Source organism: Somniosus microcephalus, chromosome 7, assembly GCF_052327205.1.
Source record: "Somniosus microcephalus isolate GS21.2 chromosome 7, FLI_Smic_1.0, whole genome shotgun sequence".
NCBI lineage: Eukaryota > Metazoa > Chordata > Chondrichthyes > Squaliformes > Somniosidae > Somniosus > Somniosus microcephalus.
Window position 1 is genome coordinate 72518877 of NC_140993.1, and position 22374 is coordinate 72541250.

General features: G+C 46.0%; 2 protein-coding genes across 6 annotated transcripts in view; one reads left to right on the forward strand and one right to left on the reverse strand.

Annotated features, from left to right (window-relative positions):
- The window catches only part of cables1 (Cdk5 and Abl enzyme substrate 1), a 205166-nt gene extending 192075 nt beyond the window's left edge, over positions 1 to 13091 (forward strand). For 2 of the 4 annotated variants that reach the window (XM_085992593.1, XM_085992595.1), the window contains 2 exons: positions 10777 to 10984; positions 12290 to 13091. In XM_085992593.1, coding sequence (XP_085848719.1) covers positions 10777 to 10984; positions 12290 to 12430 — 349 coding nt within the window. In that variant the 3' untranslated portion in view covers positions 12431 to 13091. Of the gene's footprint in view, positions 1 to 10776; positions 11585 to 12289 lie in introns of those variants that run through there. The other 2 variants (XM_085992592.1, XM_085992591.1) reach the window with 1 other exon arrangement.
- slc35d4 (solute carrier family 35 member D4) overlaps positions 12112 to 22374 on the reverse strand; it is a 289967-nt gene continuing 279704 nt past the window's right edge. Inside the window, exon 15 of one of the 2 annotated variants that reach the window (XM_085992599.1) lies at positions 12112 to 12200. In XM_085992599.1, coding sequence (XP_085848725.1) covers position 12200 — 1 coding nt within the window. In that variant the 3' untranslated portion in view covers positions 12112 to 12199. Of the gene's footprint in view, positions 12201 to 14448; positions 14996 to 22374 lie in introns of those variants that run through there. The other variant, XM_085992598.1, reaches the window with a different exon arrangement.

Consider the following 22374-nt stretch of genomic DNA (forward strand, 5'->3'; position numbering starts at 1 on the left):
TATCGTCGGTGGTAGGAAACATAATGGAATCCTTAATCAAAGATGTAATAGAAAAACACAGGCCTAGAAATTGCAGTACGCCGGATACCTGCCGGTGTCACTGCGGGCCGAAGTTACTGGCCACCTGAAATCATAGCACAGGCAGCACTGATATTTTGGTGCTGCCTAATTTAAATTAGAGCAACGCTAAACCTACTGTGCAACACTGGTTTTCTGGTGCTACTCTCAGCAGGAGGCCCAATGTAGTGTGGCCGTAGCGACCCTGAAGCAAGAACAGCATTGTCTTAAAGCAAGGTTGTCATTTTAGAAAGCAGTGTCGGTCCCTGAAAGGGGAACTGCCTTCTAAAATGATAAATATAAAAATCATTTAAAAAGAGGCAAAAAAAAATTTTTTTAGCCCTTAGAGCTCAACTGCCTTCTGGAAAAAAAATTAAACATTAAAACTAATTCCCAAATGGCAGTCTGCTGCTCTTAAAGCTGAACTGCCTTCCGCACCTAAAAAAAGGTAAAAGTGCTTCAGCACTAACACAAATGGCTCAACATGCCAGGGAAAGGACACCCACAGTCTCGCACACAGCACTCCAGCTTTGTGCAGGGGGTCAACACTACAAGAGAGGTCCTCTACCCACAGGGGCCAGGAGGCCCTCCAGAAAGAACAATGTGGGACCAGATCACCGAGGCCATCACTGCCAGCAGGGTCACCCCGCCAACCCGACCTGACTCCAGTGCCCAAAGAAGCTTCATGGCCTCAGACTATTGGTCAAGGTCAGTGAATGCATCTTCAAAAGCCGTTCCCTACCAATTGCACCACTAGCCTCACACACTGCTCCTTGCACGACCCCCACTGCTCCCCCCACCCCATCACTCACCTACCAACAATCTGTACCAAACACGAGAGACACCTCCCATTCCTAGCTTCACCTCACCCGCTTGGAGGAGACGGTGTTGGCCATTCTTGGCAGGGGCATGGCTGAGCCCTTGGCCAGTGGCGGACCAGAAAGGATACAAGATGTTGGTATCCTCATATGTTATCCTCCTCACACCCCACTTCTCCCTCATCCCACAATATCTTCTGATGTCTATTATGTACGTGAATGATTGAGACACGGACAGCAGGAGTTAAACAAAACACGTCTTTACTGGTGGAAGTCAATAGTGAAACTAAAACAACAGAGGCTCACTAGCGCCTTTTATACAGGGGTGGTCACTGCCGGTACTGCAGTCTGAGACCAGTTATTCTCTTAAAGGTACATACACAACAATTCCTCCCCTTTTAGATAAACAGTACATAACATTCATTTAACAACTAAATGATAACTAATTACAATCACAATTACTGTTGCAAGATACATTGGTTAAGTTTAAGCAATTATAAGTTCAGTCTTTGAGGAGGCTTCCTGATTCTGTCTGGATAACGCCTCTTTGGGGTATCAGGTTCTTCTGGCAATGTTGAGTCGGGATCAATGTCGTTGTTTGGTTCATCTGCTTCCAATATTACCGGTTCTGCAGTAGCTGCAATTGGAACGTCGATTTCATTACCAGGTGTATCAGATCGTGGTGTGGAGTTGACGCTTTCCAGTGACTCTAGAATCTGGTCAGCATGGCGTCTTACAATGCTCTCCCCAACGTCCACGGTATACATGAGAGGTCCTTGTCGTGTACAAATCGTTCCTGGCTGCCATTTCTCAGTGCGGTAGTCCTGGGCCAAAACTGGTTGACCTATCTTAAAACTCCTGGTCGGCCTTTCATTCATATTCTGAAACTGCCTGTTCTCCACAACTCTTCGGACGTTTGGCTTAACCAAATCCAAGCGACATCGTAGTCTTCGATTGAAGAACATCATGGCTGGAGTTTGGTTGGTAACCGCATGTGTCGCATTCCGGTAGGCAAACAAGAAGTTGTCCACCTTGTGTTGTAGGGGTATATCTTCATTACACATTGCTTTGATAGCCTTCTTGAATGTTTGGACAAACCTCTCGGCCAATCCATTAGTGGCTGAATGATATGGGGCAGATGTGTAATGCTTAACACCATTGTTCTTTAAGAACCTCCGGAACTCTTCAGACACAAACTGTGGTCCATTGTCAGAGCAAATCTGTTCAGGCAGCCCATTCCTGGCGAATATGGTTCATAAAACTGTGATAGTTTTTTCCGTGGTGATTGAGGACATTTTTATTACCTCTGGCCACTTTGAATGTGCATCCACCGCAATTAAAAACATCGAGTCCATGAAGGGACCAGCAAAATCAATGTGCACCCTTTGCCATGGAGATGAGGGCCACTCCCATGGATGCAGAGGAGCTTGCGGTGGGGCGTTTTGGACCTTCTGGCATCCTGCACAGCTCTTGGTCATCTCTTCGATTTCTCTATCGATTCCCGGCCACCACACAAACGCTCTGGCTAAGTTCTTCATTTTTACCCCACCCAGATGACCCTCATGAAGCTCATTGAGCACTCTATCCGTCAACTTAGGTGGAATTACTACTCTGGATCCACACATCAAGGTTCCTCTGCACACTGACAGCTGTTCTCTTCTCAGCGAGAATGCTGGCAGCAGTGGTTCGCCATGTGTTGGCCATCCCTTCACCGTTAAATCATAGACCCGTGATAGTGTCGGGTCATTCCGTGTTTCCTTTTCTATGTTTGCATTCGTCACAGGGAGACATTCAACTATGGTCGAGTGGAATAACTCCATTGGATCCACTGCAAGGTCTTCTTCTTCCACCATCGGCAACGGTAGGCATGACAATCCATCAGCATTTCCATGCTGTTTAGTTCCTTTGTACTCGATGTCATATTGGTGTGCCCCTAGGAAAAGGGACCATCTCTGCAGCCGTTGTGCTGTCATTATCGGTACGCCCTTCTGAGGGTTGAAAATGGAGACAAGAGGTTGATGATCGGTTAGTAGAGTAAATTTTTGACCGTGCAGGTAGTGATTGAACTTCTTCACCCCCCACACTAGGCTGAGGGCCTCTCTGTCAATCTGGGCGTAGTTACGCTCGGCAGAAGTTAACGAGCGTGACGCAAAAGCTATCGGCCTCTCTAAACCATCAAGGAATTTATGTGACAGTACCGCCCCAATGCCGTAGGGAGACGCATCACACGCCAGTCTGATCGGCAGTGCTGGGTTGTAGTGAGCCAATACTTCCCTTGAAGTGATTAAGTCCTTACTCTTCTGAAAAGCACGCTTACAATCTTCGCTCCATTTCCATGCTACCCCCATTCGTAGCAGGGCGTTCAGTGGGTGCAGAATTGTCGACAAATTCGGCAAAAATTTATGATAGTAATTCACCAATCCGAGGAATGACCTCATTTGCAACACATTTTCAGGCGCTGGGGCCTTAACAACCGCTTCAATTTTGTCAGGGGACTTATGTAACCCCTCTTCATCAATCACGTGGCCACAATACGATATCTGTTTCTTAAAAAATTCGCACTTGGGGCGGTTGGCTCGCAGCCCATGTTCCCGTAGTCTAGTGAGCACATGTTCTAGGTTGTTAAGGTGTTCACTGTCATCTTCACCTGTCACAAGGATGTCGTCCAAGTAACACTGAGTCCCCGGAATCCCTTGCAGGACTTGTTCCATCGCTCTTTGCCATATCGCCGGAGCCGATGCTACTCCGAATACCAATCGATGATACTGGTAAAGACCTTTGTGAGTGTTTATCGTGAGATATTTCCTAGAGGACTCTTCAACCTCCATCTGCAAATATGCTTGTGCTAGGTCAATTTTTGTAAAACGCTTCCCTCCAGACAGTGAGGTGAAGATGTCTTCTATCCTTGGAAGAGGATATTGTACTGTGTGAAGGACTGGGTTCACCGTCACCTTGAAATCCCCACAGATGCGAATCTTCCTTGGCTCCCCGGACTTATTGCTTAACGTTTTCTTCATGACAGGAACGATGGGTGTCGCCCACTCACTCCAGTCGACCTTAGACAACACGCCCGCCTTCTCCAGATTCTCCAGCTCTGCCTCGACGGCTGGGCGAATTGCATATGGTACCGGTCTTGCTTTGAAAAACTTGGGAACTGCATTCTCTTCTATTTTTATCGAGGCGGTTACGCCTTTAAGCGTGCCCAGTTCTTGTTGAAATACCTCTTTGGCGTTAGCTAAGATTGTTGACAATCGTCCAGGAGTGACGTCTTCATCTTTTTTACCGTCCACCGTCATTGCATGAATGGAGTGCCAATCTAAGTTTATCTTCCTGATCCATTCCCGTCCCAATAACGGTGGTCCACTATTTGGCAGTATGTAGAGATACAATTTCCGTATTTTCTTGCCGTTGTATTCGACAGGCACCCTTATTTTTCCTCTGGGGTATACTTTTTGCCCCGTATACGTCGTCAAGACGATGGATGTCTCTCTCAAGGGTATGTGTGAAAATAGCCGCTCGTAGTCTCGTCGATTCATGACGGTTAGCGCTGATCCTGTATCCAATTCCATTTTAACTTGGGACCCTGCTATCGTGAGGGTGACCCAAATGGTTCGGTGATCCTCTTTTGCGATTACATTGTGAAGTTTGAGACAGCTTAGTCTCCTGTTCCCGGATTCACTATCGCTCATCTGGTCTTCGGAACTACTGTCCGTCATCTTTTGTACTTTCTTGTACGGTTCCTTAGTAGCCTTTTTGTTGTCGCTGGTCTCCTTCCCAGACCTGCAAACTCGTGCAATGTGTCCCATCTTCCCGCATTGCCTGCATATTTTGTCTTTGGACCAGCAGTCCTTCTGGTCATGGTTAGTTCTGCCGCAGCGATAACATTTTGCAAATCCCCGTGTCATTTCGTGGGTGCCGTATTCCTGTGGTTTTTGTTGAATTTCTGCAGCTCCCCTGGCTGCTGCTTCATACGATACTGCCGCGCTGAAAGCCTTATCTAGCGTCAGCTCTTTTTCTGAGTAACTTCTTCTGTGTTCCTTCACTCAGGAGTCCACAGACAAATTTGTCCCGTAGGGTATCTGCCAGTCCTGCTCCGAACTGGCAGTGCTTTGATAGCTTGCGTAGTTCCGTAAGATACTCAGCATTGCTCTCATCTTTGTGCTGAGTTCTCCTGTGAAATTTAAATCTTTCTGCTATCAACAGCGGTGCAGGGTTTAGGTGTTCCTGTAGGACAGCAACAATTTCATTAAAACTCTTCGCCTTCGGTTTGGCTGGAGTAATCAGGTCCCGCAATAGGCCGTACGTTATAGCGCCCATTACGTTTAACAATATCGATGCCTTTTTCTCCTCCGCTATTTCGTTTGCCTCGAAATATACCTTGACTCTTTCCACATACGTGGTCCAGTCCTCTATTGTATTATCAAAAGCAGTGATACAGCCAGTCTTCGGCATCTTGCAAATCTAAAATGGCGCCTCCCACGCTTTGCCTTCTTCCCCGATTTAACAAAATGGCACCTCCCGCGCTTTGCCTTCTTCCCCGCTGATTAAGATGGCGCCTCCCGCACTTTGCCTTCTTCCCCGCTGTTGTTAGCGCTGCTTTCCACGGTTTCTTGCGCGTTTAATATTTTTTTAAAAAATTATTTTCCCGTCGTGGAACAACCCTGTGGGACTCTTGCCTCCCTCTTCGCGGGTCTATACGCAGCCTGGCTTCGTAGCACCGGCCGCGCCCTGTGTGCTCCACCCTCTCTTCTTCCCGACAACGCTGCTCGGCCCCGTTGCAAACCACCCGCTCGAGTTCGCGACCGCCGCAGCCCAGGAAAGATCAGTGCACTACCTGCCACCACCCCGATTAGCTGAAGCACCGTCGACAGGAACCAGGCCCCGCATCCGACAGCTTCTCCAGCAATCTTCAACTCTGCAACACAGGGCGGATGCCCACGGTCGACGCCCGTTTCTACTGCCTCTTACTTTCTTTTCTTTCTGGCCTCGACCTCTGCTCACTTCGCTGTAGGAATGGATCCCAGCAGGTGGTGCAGACTGTAGGTAGGTTCGTATGTGCTCGTCGCCAGTATTATGTCCGTGAATGATTGAGACACGGACAGCAGGAGTTAAACAAAACACATCTTTACTGGTGGAAGTCAATAGTGAAACTAAAACAACAGAGGCTCACTAGCGCCTTTTATACAGGGGTGGTCACTGCCGGTACTGCAGTCTGAGACCAGTTATTCTCTTAAAGGTACATACACAACAATGTCCAAGGTGCACATGGTGTAAGCATGCACCTCTTGATTTCCCGCCCTCCCCTCACAACTCTACGCTTGTGCCTTCCTCATATCACACAACCAAGAAATCCAGCCCAGGAGAGGAGAGTGAAGAAGAAGAATCACCGTCACTTGATTTGACACTCCCAGCTCCTAAATGTCGATGAGCAACGCCATTTGCAGTGTCCCCCCACTGAAAGTCAGCAGCCTTCCACCAGCCATGCTGCAGCCACTGGGGTAGCACTGCATGACATCAGTAGGATAGGCAAAGGCACACGCAAGATAGGCAAAGGCACACACAAGACAGTCACTAAGAGAATGCATAAGGGTGATGAGTTAATTTTTTGATGTCATATTGGATAGATAGATATATAAAGTTGGATTGGAAAGTTTGCTTTGTGGTGGCTTTTATTTCAGCATTGTGGCCAAGAGGACGCTGTGATGGTCAGTAACAGAGGGAAGGTAAGGTGTGGGAAATATTGAAAGGGGAATTGGGGTTGTGTACACTGGTACCGCAGGTGGATGATTCCATCCCTGATACCCTGGCCAGAAAGGGGCTGTCTGGGTTGCATCCTTCCTTCCACTTCCTCCTCTTCTACTTCTTCCTTTTTTGCATCTTCCTCTTCCCTCTGCAAACGGATGCTGGAAATCTAAAATAAAAGCAGAAAATGCTGGAAATACTCACCAAGTCAGGCAGCATCTCGACCTGAGATGTGAACTCTGTTTCGCATTCCACTGATGCTGCCTGACCTGCTGAGTATTTCCAGCATTTCCTGTCTTCTCCGAGGCCTTCCTTTACCATCCGAAGCCTTGCAAGCGTCCAGCAGCGCTCCCTGCACACTTTAAAAACTATTGCACCAAGCCACTACTTCAATAAAATATTTTTTAAAATTCCAAAAGCTTAAATCCAAACTTCCCTGAAAGATGGGTGTGTCCCTTTAAGAAGCGCTGCCAGCATCTCTGCAGGGCTGCTGCATGCACACTTTTCTGAGCGTGCTTAGGACCCGGTGGTAAACTCAGTGAAATGGCTGAAGTTTGCAGACATGGTATCAAGTTGGCGTGACGTCACGCTCTGCTGATATAAATTTCTGAGGCCAGCGTTGCCAACGGCGTGTTTTGGCCTTTACCAAAATGGCAGCCACCAAGTCCTGCGCCAGAGGCAGACGGAAATGAGGCAGCCTCCATTTTTTTCTCTGAAACGGGCCTTAATGGCCAATGGTAACAGTGCGAATTTCTAGGCCATAGAAACTGAAAACATAATAGCAACGATTCCAAAAGGGAAGGTCATGCTTGACCAACCTTATTGAATTCTTTGAAGAAGTAACAGATAGGGTAGATAAGGGTAATACAGTAAACATAATATATTTGGATTTCCAAAAATCCTTTGATAATGTGCCACATAGTAGACTCATGATTAAGGTCAGAACATGTGGCGTCTGGGGACAAGTAGCTGAATGGATAGCAAGCTGACTACAAACAAAGAGTACGGGGTTAAAGGTAGTTACCCAGATTGGCAAATGGTGGGAAGTGGTGTTCCACAAGGATCGATGTTGGGACCATTGTTTTTCACTATTTACATAAACGATTTGGACTTGGGGAATTTTTTTTAAATTTGTTCATGAGATGTGGGCGTCGCTGGCAAGGCCAGCATTTACTGCCCATCCCTAATTGCCCTCGAGAAGGTGGTGGTGAGCCGCCTTCTTGAACCGCTGCAGTCCGTGTGGTGAAGGTACTCCCACAGTGCTGTTAGGGAAGGAGTTCCAGGATTTTGACCTAGCTGTACAATTTCAAAATTTGCAGTTGACACAATACAGGAAGACATTGATAAACTGAATAGGCATGTAATTAGCAAATGAACTTCAATATAGATTAAAAATGAGGTGATTCATTTTGGTAGGAAGAATAAGGAGGCCACATATTCCTGGGAAAATAAGTGTCTAAATGGGATAGAGGAAGAGAGGGACCTGGGGGTACAGATACACAAATCACTCAAACTAGTGACGCTGGTTAATAAGGCCATAAACAAAGCTCAGGGGTTCATTTCTAGAGGAATAGAATTGAAAAGCAGAGAAGTTCTGTTAAACTTGTATAGAACCTTAGTAGACCACACTTGGAGTACTGTGAACAGTTCTGGTTTCTGTATTATAAAAAGAATATAGAGGCATTGGAGAAGGTGCAAAAAAGATTTTAGTAGAATAATACCAGAACTGAGAGGTTATAGGTATCAGGAAAGATTGAACACGCTGGGGCCCTTTTCTGTAGAAAAGAGAAGACTGAGGGGCGACCTAATAGAGGTTTGCAAGATTATGAAAGGGTTTGATAGGGTAGACGTAGAAAAGATGTTTCCACACGGGTGAGACCACAACTCGGGGCCAGAAGTGTAAGATAGTCACTGATAAATCCAACAGGGAATTCAGGAGAATCGTCTTTACCCAGAGAGTGGTTAGAATCTGGAACTCGCTACCACGGGGAGTAGTTGAGGCGAATAGCATAGATGCATTCAAGGGGAAGCTAGAAAAGTACATGCCGGAGAAAGGAATGGGATATATAGAGGGGTGGGAGGAGGCTGGTGTGGAGCATAAACACCGGAATGGACCTGTTGGGCCGAATGGCCTGTTTCTGTGCTGTTCTATACTTTGTAAGAGCTCTATCAGGTCACCCCTCATAGATGGGGCCTTTTCTGTGCTGCTCTAAACTGGGAAGCCAGGGGCTCCATTAAAATCTGATCTCTAAGGGGCTGAAATTGCACTCCTGGTGCTGATGGAAGCTGCCCCAGTGCAGTTGTCCACTGCCGGATCTGAAATTTGCGCTGCTGAATAATTACATATCGCCGTCTGCACAACCTTGCCCTTCGGTAACATTTTCTGCTCTTTAAGTTACGGAAAGCTGTGCCCTTCTTTCCATAGAAAATATTACAAAATGTCAAGGAAATGAAATCTTCACTGAGTACTCATTACTTTGGCACGTGCACATGTCCAAAAGCTCAGTTACCAGATGATGTTCAAAGCAGCCTGTCCGCTTAGCAACAGCCTCAGCTGTTCCAGACTGCCAGACATTGACCAGATGTCTCAGGTGGTTAAAGTAAGGAAATTACTCAAAGGTCTTGTGTTGTCAATATTACAAACATAAATCAGGGATGTGAAAAAGCCATTTGGACCATCAAAGCTTATCGCTCTAACTCTTTCACCTCAGCATCAGTTTATATATCTCTAATGCTTTTGACTCTACGACCCCGACCAGCAGGTTATTCCAAACACTTATCACTATGTGAAGAAGAATATTTGTTTTCAATTTATTTTTCAAGCAGTTAAATTTATGCCCCCTGCTTTTACATTACAAGGATAGTTTGACGTTTTTGCTTTCTGATTTACAGAATAGAAGAAATGAATAAAAATCATACAGCACCATTCCATCGTCCAGTGTACACCCCACCAGACACACTGCCCCTCAGGGACCATTTGCAGTTCAGTAGCCACAGTAAGGAAACATGGAGCGGGGAGAAGTGTCTTTGGAAAATAGATGAATTTTTCCAAACTCCCCACTGCCACGTATATCATTATTTTGTGGATGATTGCCAGACTGGTACAGTGCTGCTGGCCATACACCCATACTTGTGCTGCTGCAGGCGGAAATAGCCTGTGCTGTGCAGGTGGCATTATGCATTGCTGTAGGGAATAGCCTGAGCTGCTTGACACATCACGCAAATTCCCCAAACAGCTGTCAGAAGGACACAGGTTACATGTGAGTTGGAACCCTCCTACCTGGAGAAAGGAGATGGAGAGTAGCAGAGTAGCATTAACTCACTGAGGGCCAGAGCAGCTTCTGTGCAAGAATGTAGTACTTTTTTGATTTTCAGTTTTACTCACAGAATAGTGTGCACAATACAGCACCTTTTAATGTAGTAAAATCGTCCCAAGGCGCTTCACAGGAGTGTTACCAAACAAGATTTGACACCAAACCACATAAGCTATTAGGACAAAATTAGGTGACCAAAAGCTTGGTCAAAGAGGTAAGTTTTGAGGAACACTCTGATTTTTGATTGTTCCTTTACTTCTAGTTTACTGTTTGTTACTACAGTATCAGTTTTGTTGCTTCGATGTGATGTAAACTATAGGCAGGTTTTCAAAGTTATTTGTAAAATGAGGTTCACTATGAGAAGTTGTGGAGGAACTCGTGGCCTGTTCACTTGCTTTTACTCCACTGCAGATTTTTTAAAATTTAATTACTTTATTGGATTCATCAGAGTTTACACATCTTTACATGGTATTTACAAATACAAGCGTTGTCAACACTCCCTATTTACTTGAGGGTTTAGCAAATTGTAGACCTCTTTTTGCTCATGATTCACTTGAGAAATTTAAATGTTACAAAAAAAGTTAAAATTTCCTACTTGAAGCACGAGCATTTAAAAAATCTAATGTAGATTGCAGCAGTTCAAAATAAATTCAAGTACAACCAATGCTAAGATACACACAATGAAAATCTTACATACTGTAGTTCTGTACACTTTAGTAATACCCTACCTGATCAACCGAGCATGGGTTTACCCAGAAACAAAGTAAACCCTCTAACTCAGAAAGTAGGTGTGCTGAATGCGCATGCAGTTTAAGAGTTATTGATGGCATTTTTGCTTTCCACAGTCTGAAACGTGAGATGAGGAAGCTGGCTCAGGAAGAGTGTGGCCTGGAAGAGCCCACCGTTGCCATGTCCTTTGTCTACTTTGAGAAGCTGGCCCTCAAAGGCAAACTGAATAAGCAAAACCGAAAACTGTGTGCCGGTGCTTGTGTTTTACTAGCAGCCAAAGTAGGCAGTGACCTACGAAAGCATGAAGTCAAGCATCTGATAGATGTAAGTACATCAAAACAGACAGCAAGGCTTTCTCTCAATGCTGAGGTTGAACACTGCAATACCTATCCACCAATACTACATTTGAAAAGTGCTGCTGTATTGACAGCGTACACCGATGATTGTATCGGTGCTGTTTCCTGCTCTCGCCCTGAACTAGAAAATTTCATTCATTTTGCTTCCAATTTCCACCCTTCCCTCACCTTCACATGGTCCATCTCCGACTCTTCCTTTCCTCCACTTCAGCTGCGGGACTTTAATTACATGGAGAGACTGGAGAAGCTGGGGTTGTTCTCCTTCGAGCAGAGAAGGTTAAGGGGAGATTTAATAAAGGTGTTCAAAATCATGAAGGGTTTTGATAGAGTAGATAGAGAGAAACTGTTTCCAGTGACAGAGGAGTCAGTAACCAGAGGACAGAGATTTAAGGTAATTGGCAAACGAACCAAAGAAGAGATGATGAGAAATTGTTTCACACAGCAAGTTGTTATGATCTGGAATGCACTGCCTGAAAGGGTGGTGGAAGCAAATTCAGTAATAATTTTCAAAAAGGAATTGGATAAATACCTAAGGGGAAAGGGCAGGGGAATGGAATTAATTGGATAGCTCTTTGAAAGAGCTGGCACTGACACGATGGGCCGAATGGCCTCCTTCTGTGCTGTATCATTCTACGATAAGGGTTTCAACAGCAGTGAGAAGAGGTAGAGGACTGAGGCACATGATGTTACTGAGGTGAAAGAAAGCAGTCGTGCTGACAGATGTGGCAGAGGAAGCCGAGCTTGGGATTGAGTGGTACACTTCTAGACTCTGAGATGTTAGCCAGAAAGGTTAATGGAGTACCTAGGTGTCTGTAAAAGAGGATGAGAATGACTTAACATTTGCCAACATTTAGCAGGAGGAAGTAACAGCTCCTCGAGGTCTTAATATCAGACAAGCAGTTGGAGGTACCATATAAAGGATGAGGAAGAGGCAAGGATGGAGCCTTGGAATTCACATTTTTCAAATAATTAATCATTGCATATCTGAGTAGGACACTGCCGTGTTAGACATGGGATAAGTGGGTACTCTAGTGCTTCAGTGGATAAATGTACTGTGTGGTATACTAAGCCATAGAGAGAGGGAAGGCCCCAGCTCTACTGAGATGTCCCTCATGATCAAATAACCTGCTGTGATTTCGACATGAACATTGGATAAAGTAGTGAATGGCTGCCAGCATGATTTTCTGAAAAAGAGAAAAACACATTGTATAATTATATTGACTGTATAACATTGATGTAATGTAACACCTGTTTTTCTCTTTTCTCTCTCAAGAAACTGGAAGAGAAATTCAGACTTAACAGACGTGAACTGATAGCATTTGAGTTTCCAGTGTTAGTGGCCTTGGAATTTGCTCTTCACCTTTCTGAACACGAGGTGCTGCCACACTACAGAAGACTTACCCAGCATTCTTAGCCCAGGCTATATATTAGCCAAGGAGGCCCAGGTTCTTGTGATCAGTATGTCCCGTTTACCACCACCCCCCCCGGATCTCCAAGTGCTGCTGGAAGTAAACAAAATATGAAGAACTTTAAAGATTGGAAGAGCTTTCTGTAACATATGCGTGTACTGATGAGCCACTGCATAAAACAGATCTATTTTTATATATCCACTGATGGAACTGCACTTTCGTGGCCCGAAGATGTAGCGTTGATGTTTTTCAGTCTATATTTCTGAACACGATGTCTATTTATTTGACATCAACTATCAGTACTGAACAACGGTTAGATTGTGTTTTAATATTAAGCTGAAGAGTTTTGAAGGAACCGTTTCTGTTTGTCCTGTATTATATAATGAATTATATGATTGTTTCTTAAGGAATTTACTTCTAAACAGTGATAACTTTTTCTAGTATTACCAAACACAGTAGAATGAGAAGGGACTCATTGGCCTAGAAATTGAGTTTGCGCTGCGCCAGGGCTTTAGCGCCGGAAGTTAGCGCCGGCGCTAAAGCCCTTTGCGCGCGCCAAAAATTCAGTAGCGCCGCGCCCAAACGGCTGCCGGCGCTACTGAAGGGTTTTAGCGCCTGAAAACTGGCGCAACGCGCCGCATTGCGGCGCTATTCTGGCGCTGCGGCGCCCGCTGCGGTGCGGCAGGCTCGGGAAGTGCAGGCCTCCTCCTTCCGTTAAGGAGGAGCTGCCTGCACCTGGCCGCGGCCCGCGCAAATCTCATCAAAAATGAGCCCGGCACCTCGGACAAGTGCCGGGCTTGCATCTGTTCCGGGGGGGCGGGGGGAGAAGTCCGGGGAGGGAGCTGCGGGTAGGCGGCCGGCGGGAAAGCGGCTGGCCGCCGCGCCTCCTTAAAGCGCAGACTCCGGCAACACTCGTTTGCCGGAGTCTTAGTTGCGGCTGCCACTGGCGAGGCGGCCGCAACTGAATTTCGGCTTGGGGCCGGGTTACCACGGCAACCGGGACGCTGCGCACACCGATGATGTCATCGGTGCCGGCGCAGCGCTACCGGTCTACCGCCGCGGAAGGGCGCCAGGCAATTTAGGAACCGGCGCCAATTGCAGCGCTAGGCCCTCTAGCGCCGCAAAATCGGTGCTAAGGGCACTGAATTTCTCGGCCATTATCTTTATACATTTATGTGTATGAAGCTGTTTCTTTTTCTTGCCCACATTACAATTTTACAAGTGTCTGTGTTGTGGAGCTCTACTGAATGACGGAGATGAGTAAAACTGCACTCTTTAGTTTCATAAACATACTCTATGTTAGAGTTCATACTGAGCACGTTTGTAGTGCTGTGTTGAGGTTTTAGTCTTTTAAAGATATCTTTTTGTTGAACCATTGATGTAAAACCAGTGTAAATCTGATTGCTGGATTTTCTTTTCCTTATCTGGCATTACTTTCCTATATTTAATGTATCTTTTGATAATGCTTGACTGGTGAGATATTTGAATGATGAGCTTTGCACTGTTAGCTGATGAAAACAAGCCATATTTATCTGAACAAACAAGCACAAACGTAGGCCAGAACCTGTTACTGCATTCTGCAATTTCTGCTGGTGTTTTAGAGCAAAGGCAGTATCTTGTTCCGAAGAATACAAACTGGTTTAACAAAGTACAGACCTACCAAACAGAAATGCCGAATGTACAAACACAATTAACCCGATTTCCCCAATGATAATTCAGATTTCTAATTTTCAAATAAATTCTATTCAAAAGTGAATTCCAGTTTCTTATCATCAGATAGTGGTTCATACACATGTTTTGTGTATCACATGCTGTACACTTTACACTGTCTCTTTGAAAACTGATTTATTGAGTAAAACAAGTTGTTTCAAACTTTTATTTTGTAATTCTGGTCCATATAACACATCTGCACCCATCTATACTTTTTTGTATAAATAAAAATGCTGATAAAATGTTATATGCAAATTGAGGTGATGCTGTTTTGAAAATTCTATTACAACATAAGACCAATAAAAGCTGTCTGTCCTGCCAGAGTTGTATTTAAAGAATATTTAAGAATCACCCTTGTGCAACCCCTTAGTGGCGGTCTTGTGTGCTTGTTTTCCTATCCTTGTGCTCTATGAGGGGTATCTGCAATGACTATAGCTTGGGAGGTGGAAAGTTGCTGAGCTTTCATTGTGGATCGGTCAGATGGCCTTGGGAAGCCTTAAGGGCTATGAGCCATTACACGCTAGCTCGCTGGCAGACTGACCAGTGCCCCTAGCATTTCCTGGTCTATGCCCATCAGTCTTCTTTGGGAGCCTGGGCCCTCCAAATCTGCATCGGAGTCCTCTGCAGCATAGCTAACATATGATCTCACCCTCCGGCAAGCTGGTACCTGTGGCGTCCTATCCCTTGCCCTAGCTTCTGGACACTTGTGGCCAATGATTCACCACATGGGGATCCTTCCAACGTATGCGTGGTGCGCGGTTCTGAGCTGGTGCCTGGTAGGGTGAGATCGAGTGATGGTGCATCTTCAGGACGGCTGGCCTTTTCCTGAAGTGTAGGAGGGGCGTTCACACTTTCAGCACCTGAAATGAAGAGGGATGAGGTTTAGCTTTTCGTGTTCAGGGAGAGTAGAGAGAGAAGTGGCTGGTGAAAGCATCTGCAGTTTGTCAGGTAAGATAGAAGTAAAAAGGGAAAGAGAGGATAAGGGTGTGAAGAAACTCTGCAAACGTCTCCTCCAGCCTTGCCACAGCCATGACTCTACCTCTGCCGATGATGGCCAGCACTTTTTCTTCCACAGGGGAGAGGATGTGCAGGAGGGCTTGGCCTCCTCCAATCACTGCCTCCTTGTGCAAGTTGTGCATAACCTTCTGCAAGTAAGAAGGGAGTGAGTTAGTGACTTCCTTGTGTGATACTTAGAGAATGTGTCTCTCCTGCTCAAATAGTTCATATGCAGTGTAAAATGTCACTGAGAGGAACAGGATCACCCTCCTGTCCACGGCCTCGACCAGCGCCTCCACTGTTGCATCAGAGAGCCTCTCTGGACCTCTTCCAGCCGTTCTTTTCAATCTCGGAAGTTTTCCTGTTGTCTGCAGCAGGAGTGCACCTTGCCTTTAAGAGGTGCGGGCTGCCTTTAAGTGGCATCAGAGATGCCTGATTTCCTGCCCCCCTCCAAACAGTTATGCATTCCCTGGGACCATGTGAACAGTGCATGCCCCACTTCCTCCATGTCTATTTTCAGGTGTGTTGCATTTCTAGGTCTTAGTGTCCATATTCCCTACTTATGGCATGAGATAAAAATAGCTTCAAAATTGACTTTTATCCAATAAAAGAAATACTTGCATTTATACAGCACCTTCCACAACCTCAGGTTCACAACCTCCAAAACACTTCAGAGGCAATGAGGTACTATTTGAAGTGTAGTCACTGTTGTAGGCAACAAAAGCAGGTCAGAGGCTAGGTATTCGGCGGCGAGTGTCTCACCTCCTGACTCCACAAAGCCTTTCCACCATCTACAAGGCACAAGTCAGGAGTGTGATGGAATACTCTCCACTTGCCTGGATGAGTGCAGCTCCAACAACACTCAAGAAGCTCGACACCATCCAGGAAAAAGCAGCCCGCTTGATTGGCACCCCATCCACCACCTTAAACATTAATTCGCTCCACCACTGGCATTCCGTGGCTGCAGTGCGTACCATCTACAAGATGCACTGCAGCAACTCGCCAAGGCTTCTTCGACAGCACCTCCCAAACCCATGACTTCTACCACCTAGAAGGACAAGGGCAGCAGGCACATGGGAACACCACCACCTCCAAGTTCCCCTCCAAGTCACACACCATCCTGAAGTATATCATCGATCCTTCATCGTCGCTGGGTCAAAATCCTGGAACTCCCTCCCTAACAGCACTGTGGGAGTACCCTCACCACACGGACTGCAGCAGTTCAAGGCGGCGGCTCACCACCACCTTCTCAAGGGCAATTAGGGATGGACAATAAATGCTGGCCTTGCCAGCGACGCTCACACCCCATTAATGAATTTTAAAAATGCAGCAGCCTATTTGCACACAGCAAGGTCCTACAGATGGCAATAAACTAAATGACCAGATAATCTGCTTTAGTGATGTTAGTTGAGAGGTTAATATTGGCATGGACACCTGCTAATCTTTCAATAGTGTCTTGGGATCTTTTACGTCCAACTGAGAAAGAAGACAGGGCCTCTGGCACCTCACCCCACTAACAGCACCTCTGACAATGCAGCACTCCCTTAGTACTAAACTGGAGTATCAGTCTAGATTATGTCAAGTCTCATTGATTGGGGTTTGAACCCATCCTATGTGACTCAGAGGCAAGAGTGTTACCACTGAGCCAAGATCACCTGCACTTGTTCTGTTGTGACATTTGCCTTCACCCCATGTTAAAATTCACAGATGTGATGAAATACTCAATGGGGGCGACTTTAACTTTTATCGCCTGGTGAAAATGGATGATAGCGAATCGGCAGCCTGCTCTACATCTCACCCGATTTTCTTTTTGAAGTCAATGAAAATAAAATTGAGCGAGGTGTAAAATAGGATCCTGATTCGCTATCACCAGGTGATAATTATCCCTAATTAGTGTTATCACAAATGCTTAAGATGACTTGCACTAAGGATTTGCTAGGTTTTTTTTGCTCAGTCATTAGAGATTGCTGCTTTCAGCACCATTTGAGAATTGATGCAACTGTATATGTTATTAACATGCAATATACAGAGCGGAACGAGGAGAACTGAGGAGTTACAATTTCACTTATTTCTGGATACAAGTGTGAACAATGTGAACAGGGCCTCAGAAAGCTGACGTCTGCACAGAAAGCGGTCAGTGGCATGTATGCCTTGGATGTGCTTTCAGTTTAATCATTTCTAGACGTATGCCCAGGTTCTTTTGATTCAGAAATCATGTTGAATCACTCCAAGATTGTGGCCAGAGCCTCTGCTATCTCCACCCTTCCCTGAGAAACCTAGGATGCATCCCGGGTGACTTTTCTACTTTTGAGTGCTGTCAAGCTTTTAAGTGCCTCCTCATTATCTCTTTCTATCCTAGCCAATTTCACTACCACCTTTTACTGTGATATTAGCAGTATCCTCTTCTTTAAGGAAAACAGATGCAAAGTACTCATTTAGTACCTCAGCCATGTCCTCTGCCTCCACAAGAAGATTTCCTTTTTGGTCTCTAATCAGCCCTACCCTTCCTTTGACTATCCCTTTACTCCTTGTATGTTTAGAAAAGGCTCTAGTGTTCCCTTTTATGTTACCCGCTAATCTTTTCTCATACACTCTATTAAAATTAAAATTGGCCGGACCTCCCACAGATATTCAGCGGCTCCTCCTTGTTTTGCACCTGGGAGTTAAAATCCACACATTAGTTAAGTGGCAGACAGTCGCTGCAGTAGAAAGGACACAAGAAAAGTACAGTGAAAGGACGGAAAATCGTGGGCAGTGTGTACCCAATTTTTCGTTATGTAGTCCTGGCACGTGAAGCTTTGTGTCAAGAATGGTGAAATGAAAATTTACCTCCAAAGTTCTTGTTCTCAGTGACATTCCTGCACAGTCAGGAGCTATTGAAGTGCATCAGAAGGCCTGCTTTCATTTCATGTATTGCAACCAGTGACAGGATCAACGTTTCAAAAAAAATACTGAGTTAGTACTCCCTCTCAATATCAAAATGTCTCCAAACTGACCATTAAAATACAATAATAATAGGGTACTTTATAAATGTTATTGTAAAATTACTCTAGAAATTGGAAAACAATATCACGGTGACTGCTAGCTGCTCGTCTGGGTGCACTATGCAATGTATTTGCTGTTCTTGGCTGTTCCAAGGGGGACGATGGTTTTCTGAATAAAATCAGACATACTTCACTGATGCAATCATCCAGTCTCAGTTCGGTCTCCTAGCACAGCCAGCATCACCCTGTGCAGTCAGGCTGCCTGCCGAGAGACTAGACGACTGAAGCTTTCCAGTTCTGCTGGTAAGGTTCGCTGACTTCGTACCAATTCCCTCTCGAGAATCAACCAGCAACAACCTGCATTTATATAGTGCCTTTATCAGAGTAAAACGTCCCAAGGCACTTCACAGCAGTGTAATCAGACAAAATTTAACACCGAGCCAAAGAAAGACGTTAGGACAAGCGACCAAAAGCTTGCCCAAAGAGATAGGTTTTAAGGAGCGACATAAAGGAGGAGACAGCGGCGGAGAGGATTAAGGCATGGCCGCCAATGGTAGGGTAAAGGAACAAAGAAAATATATCGGTGTCGTTGAACAAAGTCATTAAACATGGTTGTTGAACTTGAAAAGTAGCTTCTATCTGTGAATTAGCAATTTACATTCTGTTATTTAGATGTATGTTGGTGTGTTGCATTAGACACACAACCAATGTTCCCGTTAAGCTGTGCGGCCACGCAGCTGTATGGAGCTCCCGCGCAGCCGGCGCGCCGGCTTTTAAATCGAAATAACCGCGCGTGCGTGGGAATTTGAATGGGCCGCGCAGCCCGTTAAAAGGGTTGCGCAGCCCAAATAAAAATTAAAGGGAACGTTGCACACAACGGCCTGAAAAATCCATGACCATTCTGGCATACTCCTGCCTTTAGATTGGAATCCACCGGAATGGCTGGAAACTAGACAGTTTCTATGGCCAGTTGGGCCAGAGCCTGCATCTGCCCCAAACACAGCAATCATCATGGAGGGAGGGCTGGGGATGATGATTCCCTGCATCTGGAGTTCCCACGCTCCAGTTTTTCAATGGGATCCAGCACGGTGGCACAGTGGTTAGCACTGTTGCCTCACAACGCCAGGGACCCGGGTTCGAATCCGGCCTCGGGTGACTGTCTGTGTGGAGTTTGCACATTCTCCCCGTGTTTGCGTGGGTTTCCTCCGGGTGCTCCGGTTTCCTCCCACAGTCCAAAGATGTGCGGGTTAGGTTGATTGGCTATGATAAATTGACCCTTAGTGTTAGGGGGATTAAATACATGGGGTTACGGGGATAGGGTGGGACATGTGTTGGTGTAGGGGTTACGGGGATCGGGTGGGATATGTGTCGGTGCAGGCTTGATGGGCCGAAATGGCCTCTATCTGCACTGTGGGGTTTCTGTGATTTCTGTGATATGGTCAGTATAACTGTCAGACCAGGCTGACAACTGGCAGTTGTGGGGACCACCTGGGGATCCAGGTGGCGATTGTGGCTTGGACCTCCAATCTAAAAAGCCAATGGTTTATTGTTTAAGATTTACAGTGTGGGCCGGCAGGTAGGGGGCATTGTTTTGTTGGTTCTGGAACCAGCACCCTCCACCCTGGCCAGGCACATTCCAGCCCCAGATGTGCCCCAAGTGATGCGGCCACTCACTATTGGGATGCATATTCGAGTCAGAGTTAGAGATTCCTGGTAGGTGCACTGAAACCATGGATTGTTGGGGCTGTATGCTCCTTCAGAAAGGTACAATGGAAGCAGTTAGTGCATTTGATAGATTTCTTTGCCTGGTCACCCTGGTCTATGTTTTTACAAATTGTCTGACATGTCTGAAAAGAACTAAGCAAACTTATTGCAATGTCATAGTCAAATTGGATTAATTCTAAGGTTTAACATAGGATTACATAGGATATATGGCACAGAAACAGGCCATTCGGCCCAACCAGTCCATGCCGGTGTTTATGCTCCACTCGAACCTCCTCCCGTCTTTCCTCATCTAAATCTATCAGCACGACCCTCTAATCCCTTCCCCCTCATATGCTTGTCTAGCCTCCCATTAAACGCATCTATACTTTTTGCTTCAGCCACTCCCTGTGGTAGTGAGTTCCACATTCCCACCACTCTTTGGGTAAAGACGTTTCTTCTGAATTCCCCATTGGATTTCTTGGTCACTATCTTATATTGATGGCCTCTAGTTATGCTCTTCCCCACAAGTAGAAACACACTCTCTGTATCCACTCTATCAAAAGTTTTCATAATTTTAAAGACCTCTATTAGTTCACCCCCCAACCTTCTTTTTTCCAAGCCTGTTCATCCTTTCCTGATATGTATACCCTCGCATTTCTGATATCATCCTTGTAAATCTCCTCTGCACCCTCTCCAGTGCCTCTATATCCTTTTTATAATATGGCGACCAGAACTGTACGCAGTACTCCAAGTGTGGTCTAACCAAGGTTCGATACAGCTTTAGCATAACTTCCCTACTTTTTAATCCTATGGGGTTGATTTTCAGTGTGCCGTGAGGCGGGCTTTTAGGCGTGCGGGGGGGCAAAAATCCCGAATTCGGGGGTCCCGACACCATCCCGCCCAAAACCCGCCTCCACGTAAGTTTCACAGGAGGCGGGTACCCGCCCCGCACTGGGACCTGCCGACCCGAGGCGGGAAGGGATTAGTGCCAATTAACTGCCTGTTAACTACCAGATTTTAGCCTAATCCCTATTTTGAGGGGTGTCGTGTGGGATTCCAGACGGCTCCAAACCACGCCAGTTTAGAGCAGGCGGGCCGTCGGGTTGAAGGACTTGGAGGGGTCATGATGTCGGTGTTCAGGTGAGTGATGGGTGCATGAGTGCAAAGGTAAGTGTGTTTGGTGTATCTAAAGTGTGTAAAGAAGTTTAAATTACCTGTACTTACCTTACCAGCCTTTCTTTCACTCAGCCGGAACAGAAAGCAAAATGGCTGCGAGCTGTCAAAAGTGACAGCCTTCAGCTTTCATTGCCAGTGACAGTTCTAACTGAGTCTGTGTAGAAGGACTCAGGTTAGAAGTCAGACTGTCAGTGTTTGACAGCTTCAAACAGCTGTGAAACACTGATATTTCATCTGTCAAAAACTCTTGACAGATGAAATTTCAGTCTGTGATGTCACCTGCTGCCGGGTGGCCCTTAATTGGCCTGCTGAGCCCGCTGGGTGGGCTCAACAAGGTCAATCAAGGGAAAACCACGTGGATTGGCCGGATGTCGATGTAGGCGGGACTAAAACCCGAAAGTTGTAGTCCTGCCTCCTTCCCAACAGCTTAATGAAAATTGACCCCTATCTCTCTAGAAATAAACCCTAGTGCTTGGTTGGCATTTTTAATGGCCTTGTTAACCTATGGTGCAACTTTTAGTGATCTGTGTATTTGTATACCAAGATCCCTTTGTTCCTCTACCCCACCTAGACTCGCACCCTCCAAGTGATAAGTGACCTCCCTATTCTTCCTAACAAAATGTAATACCTCACATTTGTCTGTGCTGAACTTCATTTGCCAATTATATGCCCATTCTGCAAGTTTATTAATGTCCTCCTGTAATTTGTTGCAGTCCTCCTCAGTATTGACTATCCCCCCACCTCCAATTTGCTATCATCCACAAACTTAGAAATTGTGTTTTTGATTCCAAAGTCTAAATCACAGAATCACAGAATCACAGAAACCCCACAGTGCAGATAGAGGCCATTTCGGCCCATCGAGCCTGCACCGACACATATCCCACCCGATCCCCGTAACCCCTACACCAACACATACCCCACCCTATCCCCGTAACCCCACGTATTTAATCCCCCTAACACTAAGGGTCAATTTATCATAGCCAATCAACCTAACCCGCACATCTTTGGACTGTGGGAGGAAACCGGAGCACCCGGAGAAAACCCACGCAAACACGGGGAGAATGTGCAAACTCCACACAGACAGTCACCCGAGGCCGGATTCGAACCCGGGTCCCTGGCGCTGTGAGGCAACGGTGCTAACCACTATGCCACCGCGTTAATGTAAATTGTGAACAGCAGTGGTCCCAGCACTGATCCTTGTGGAACACCACTACCCACCTTCTGCCACTGTGAATAGCTACCCTTTACTCCCACTCTCTGCTTTCTGTCTTGAAACCAGCTAGCTCTCCATTCTGCTACTTGTCCCTGTCTCCGCATTCTCTGACCTTATTCATTAGTCTATTATGGGGTACCTTATCGAAGGCCTTTTGAAAATCTAG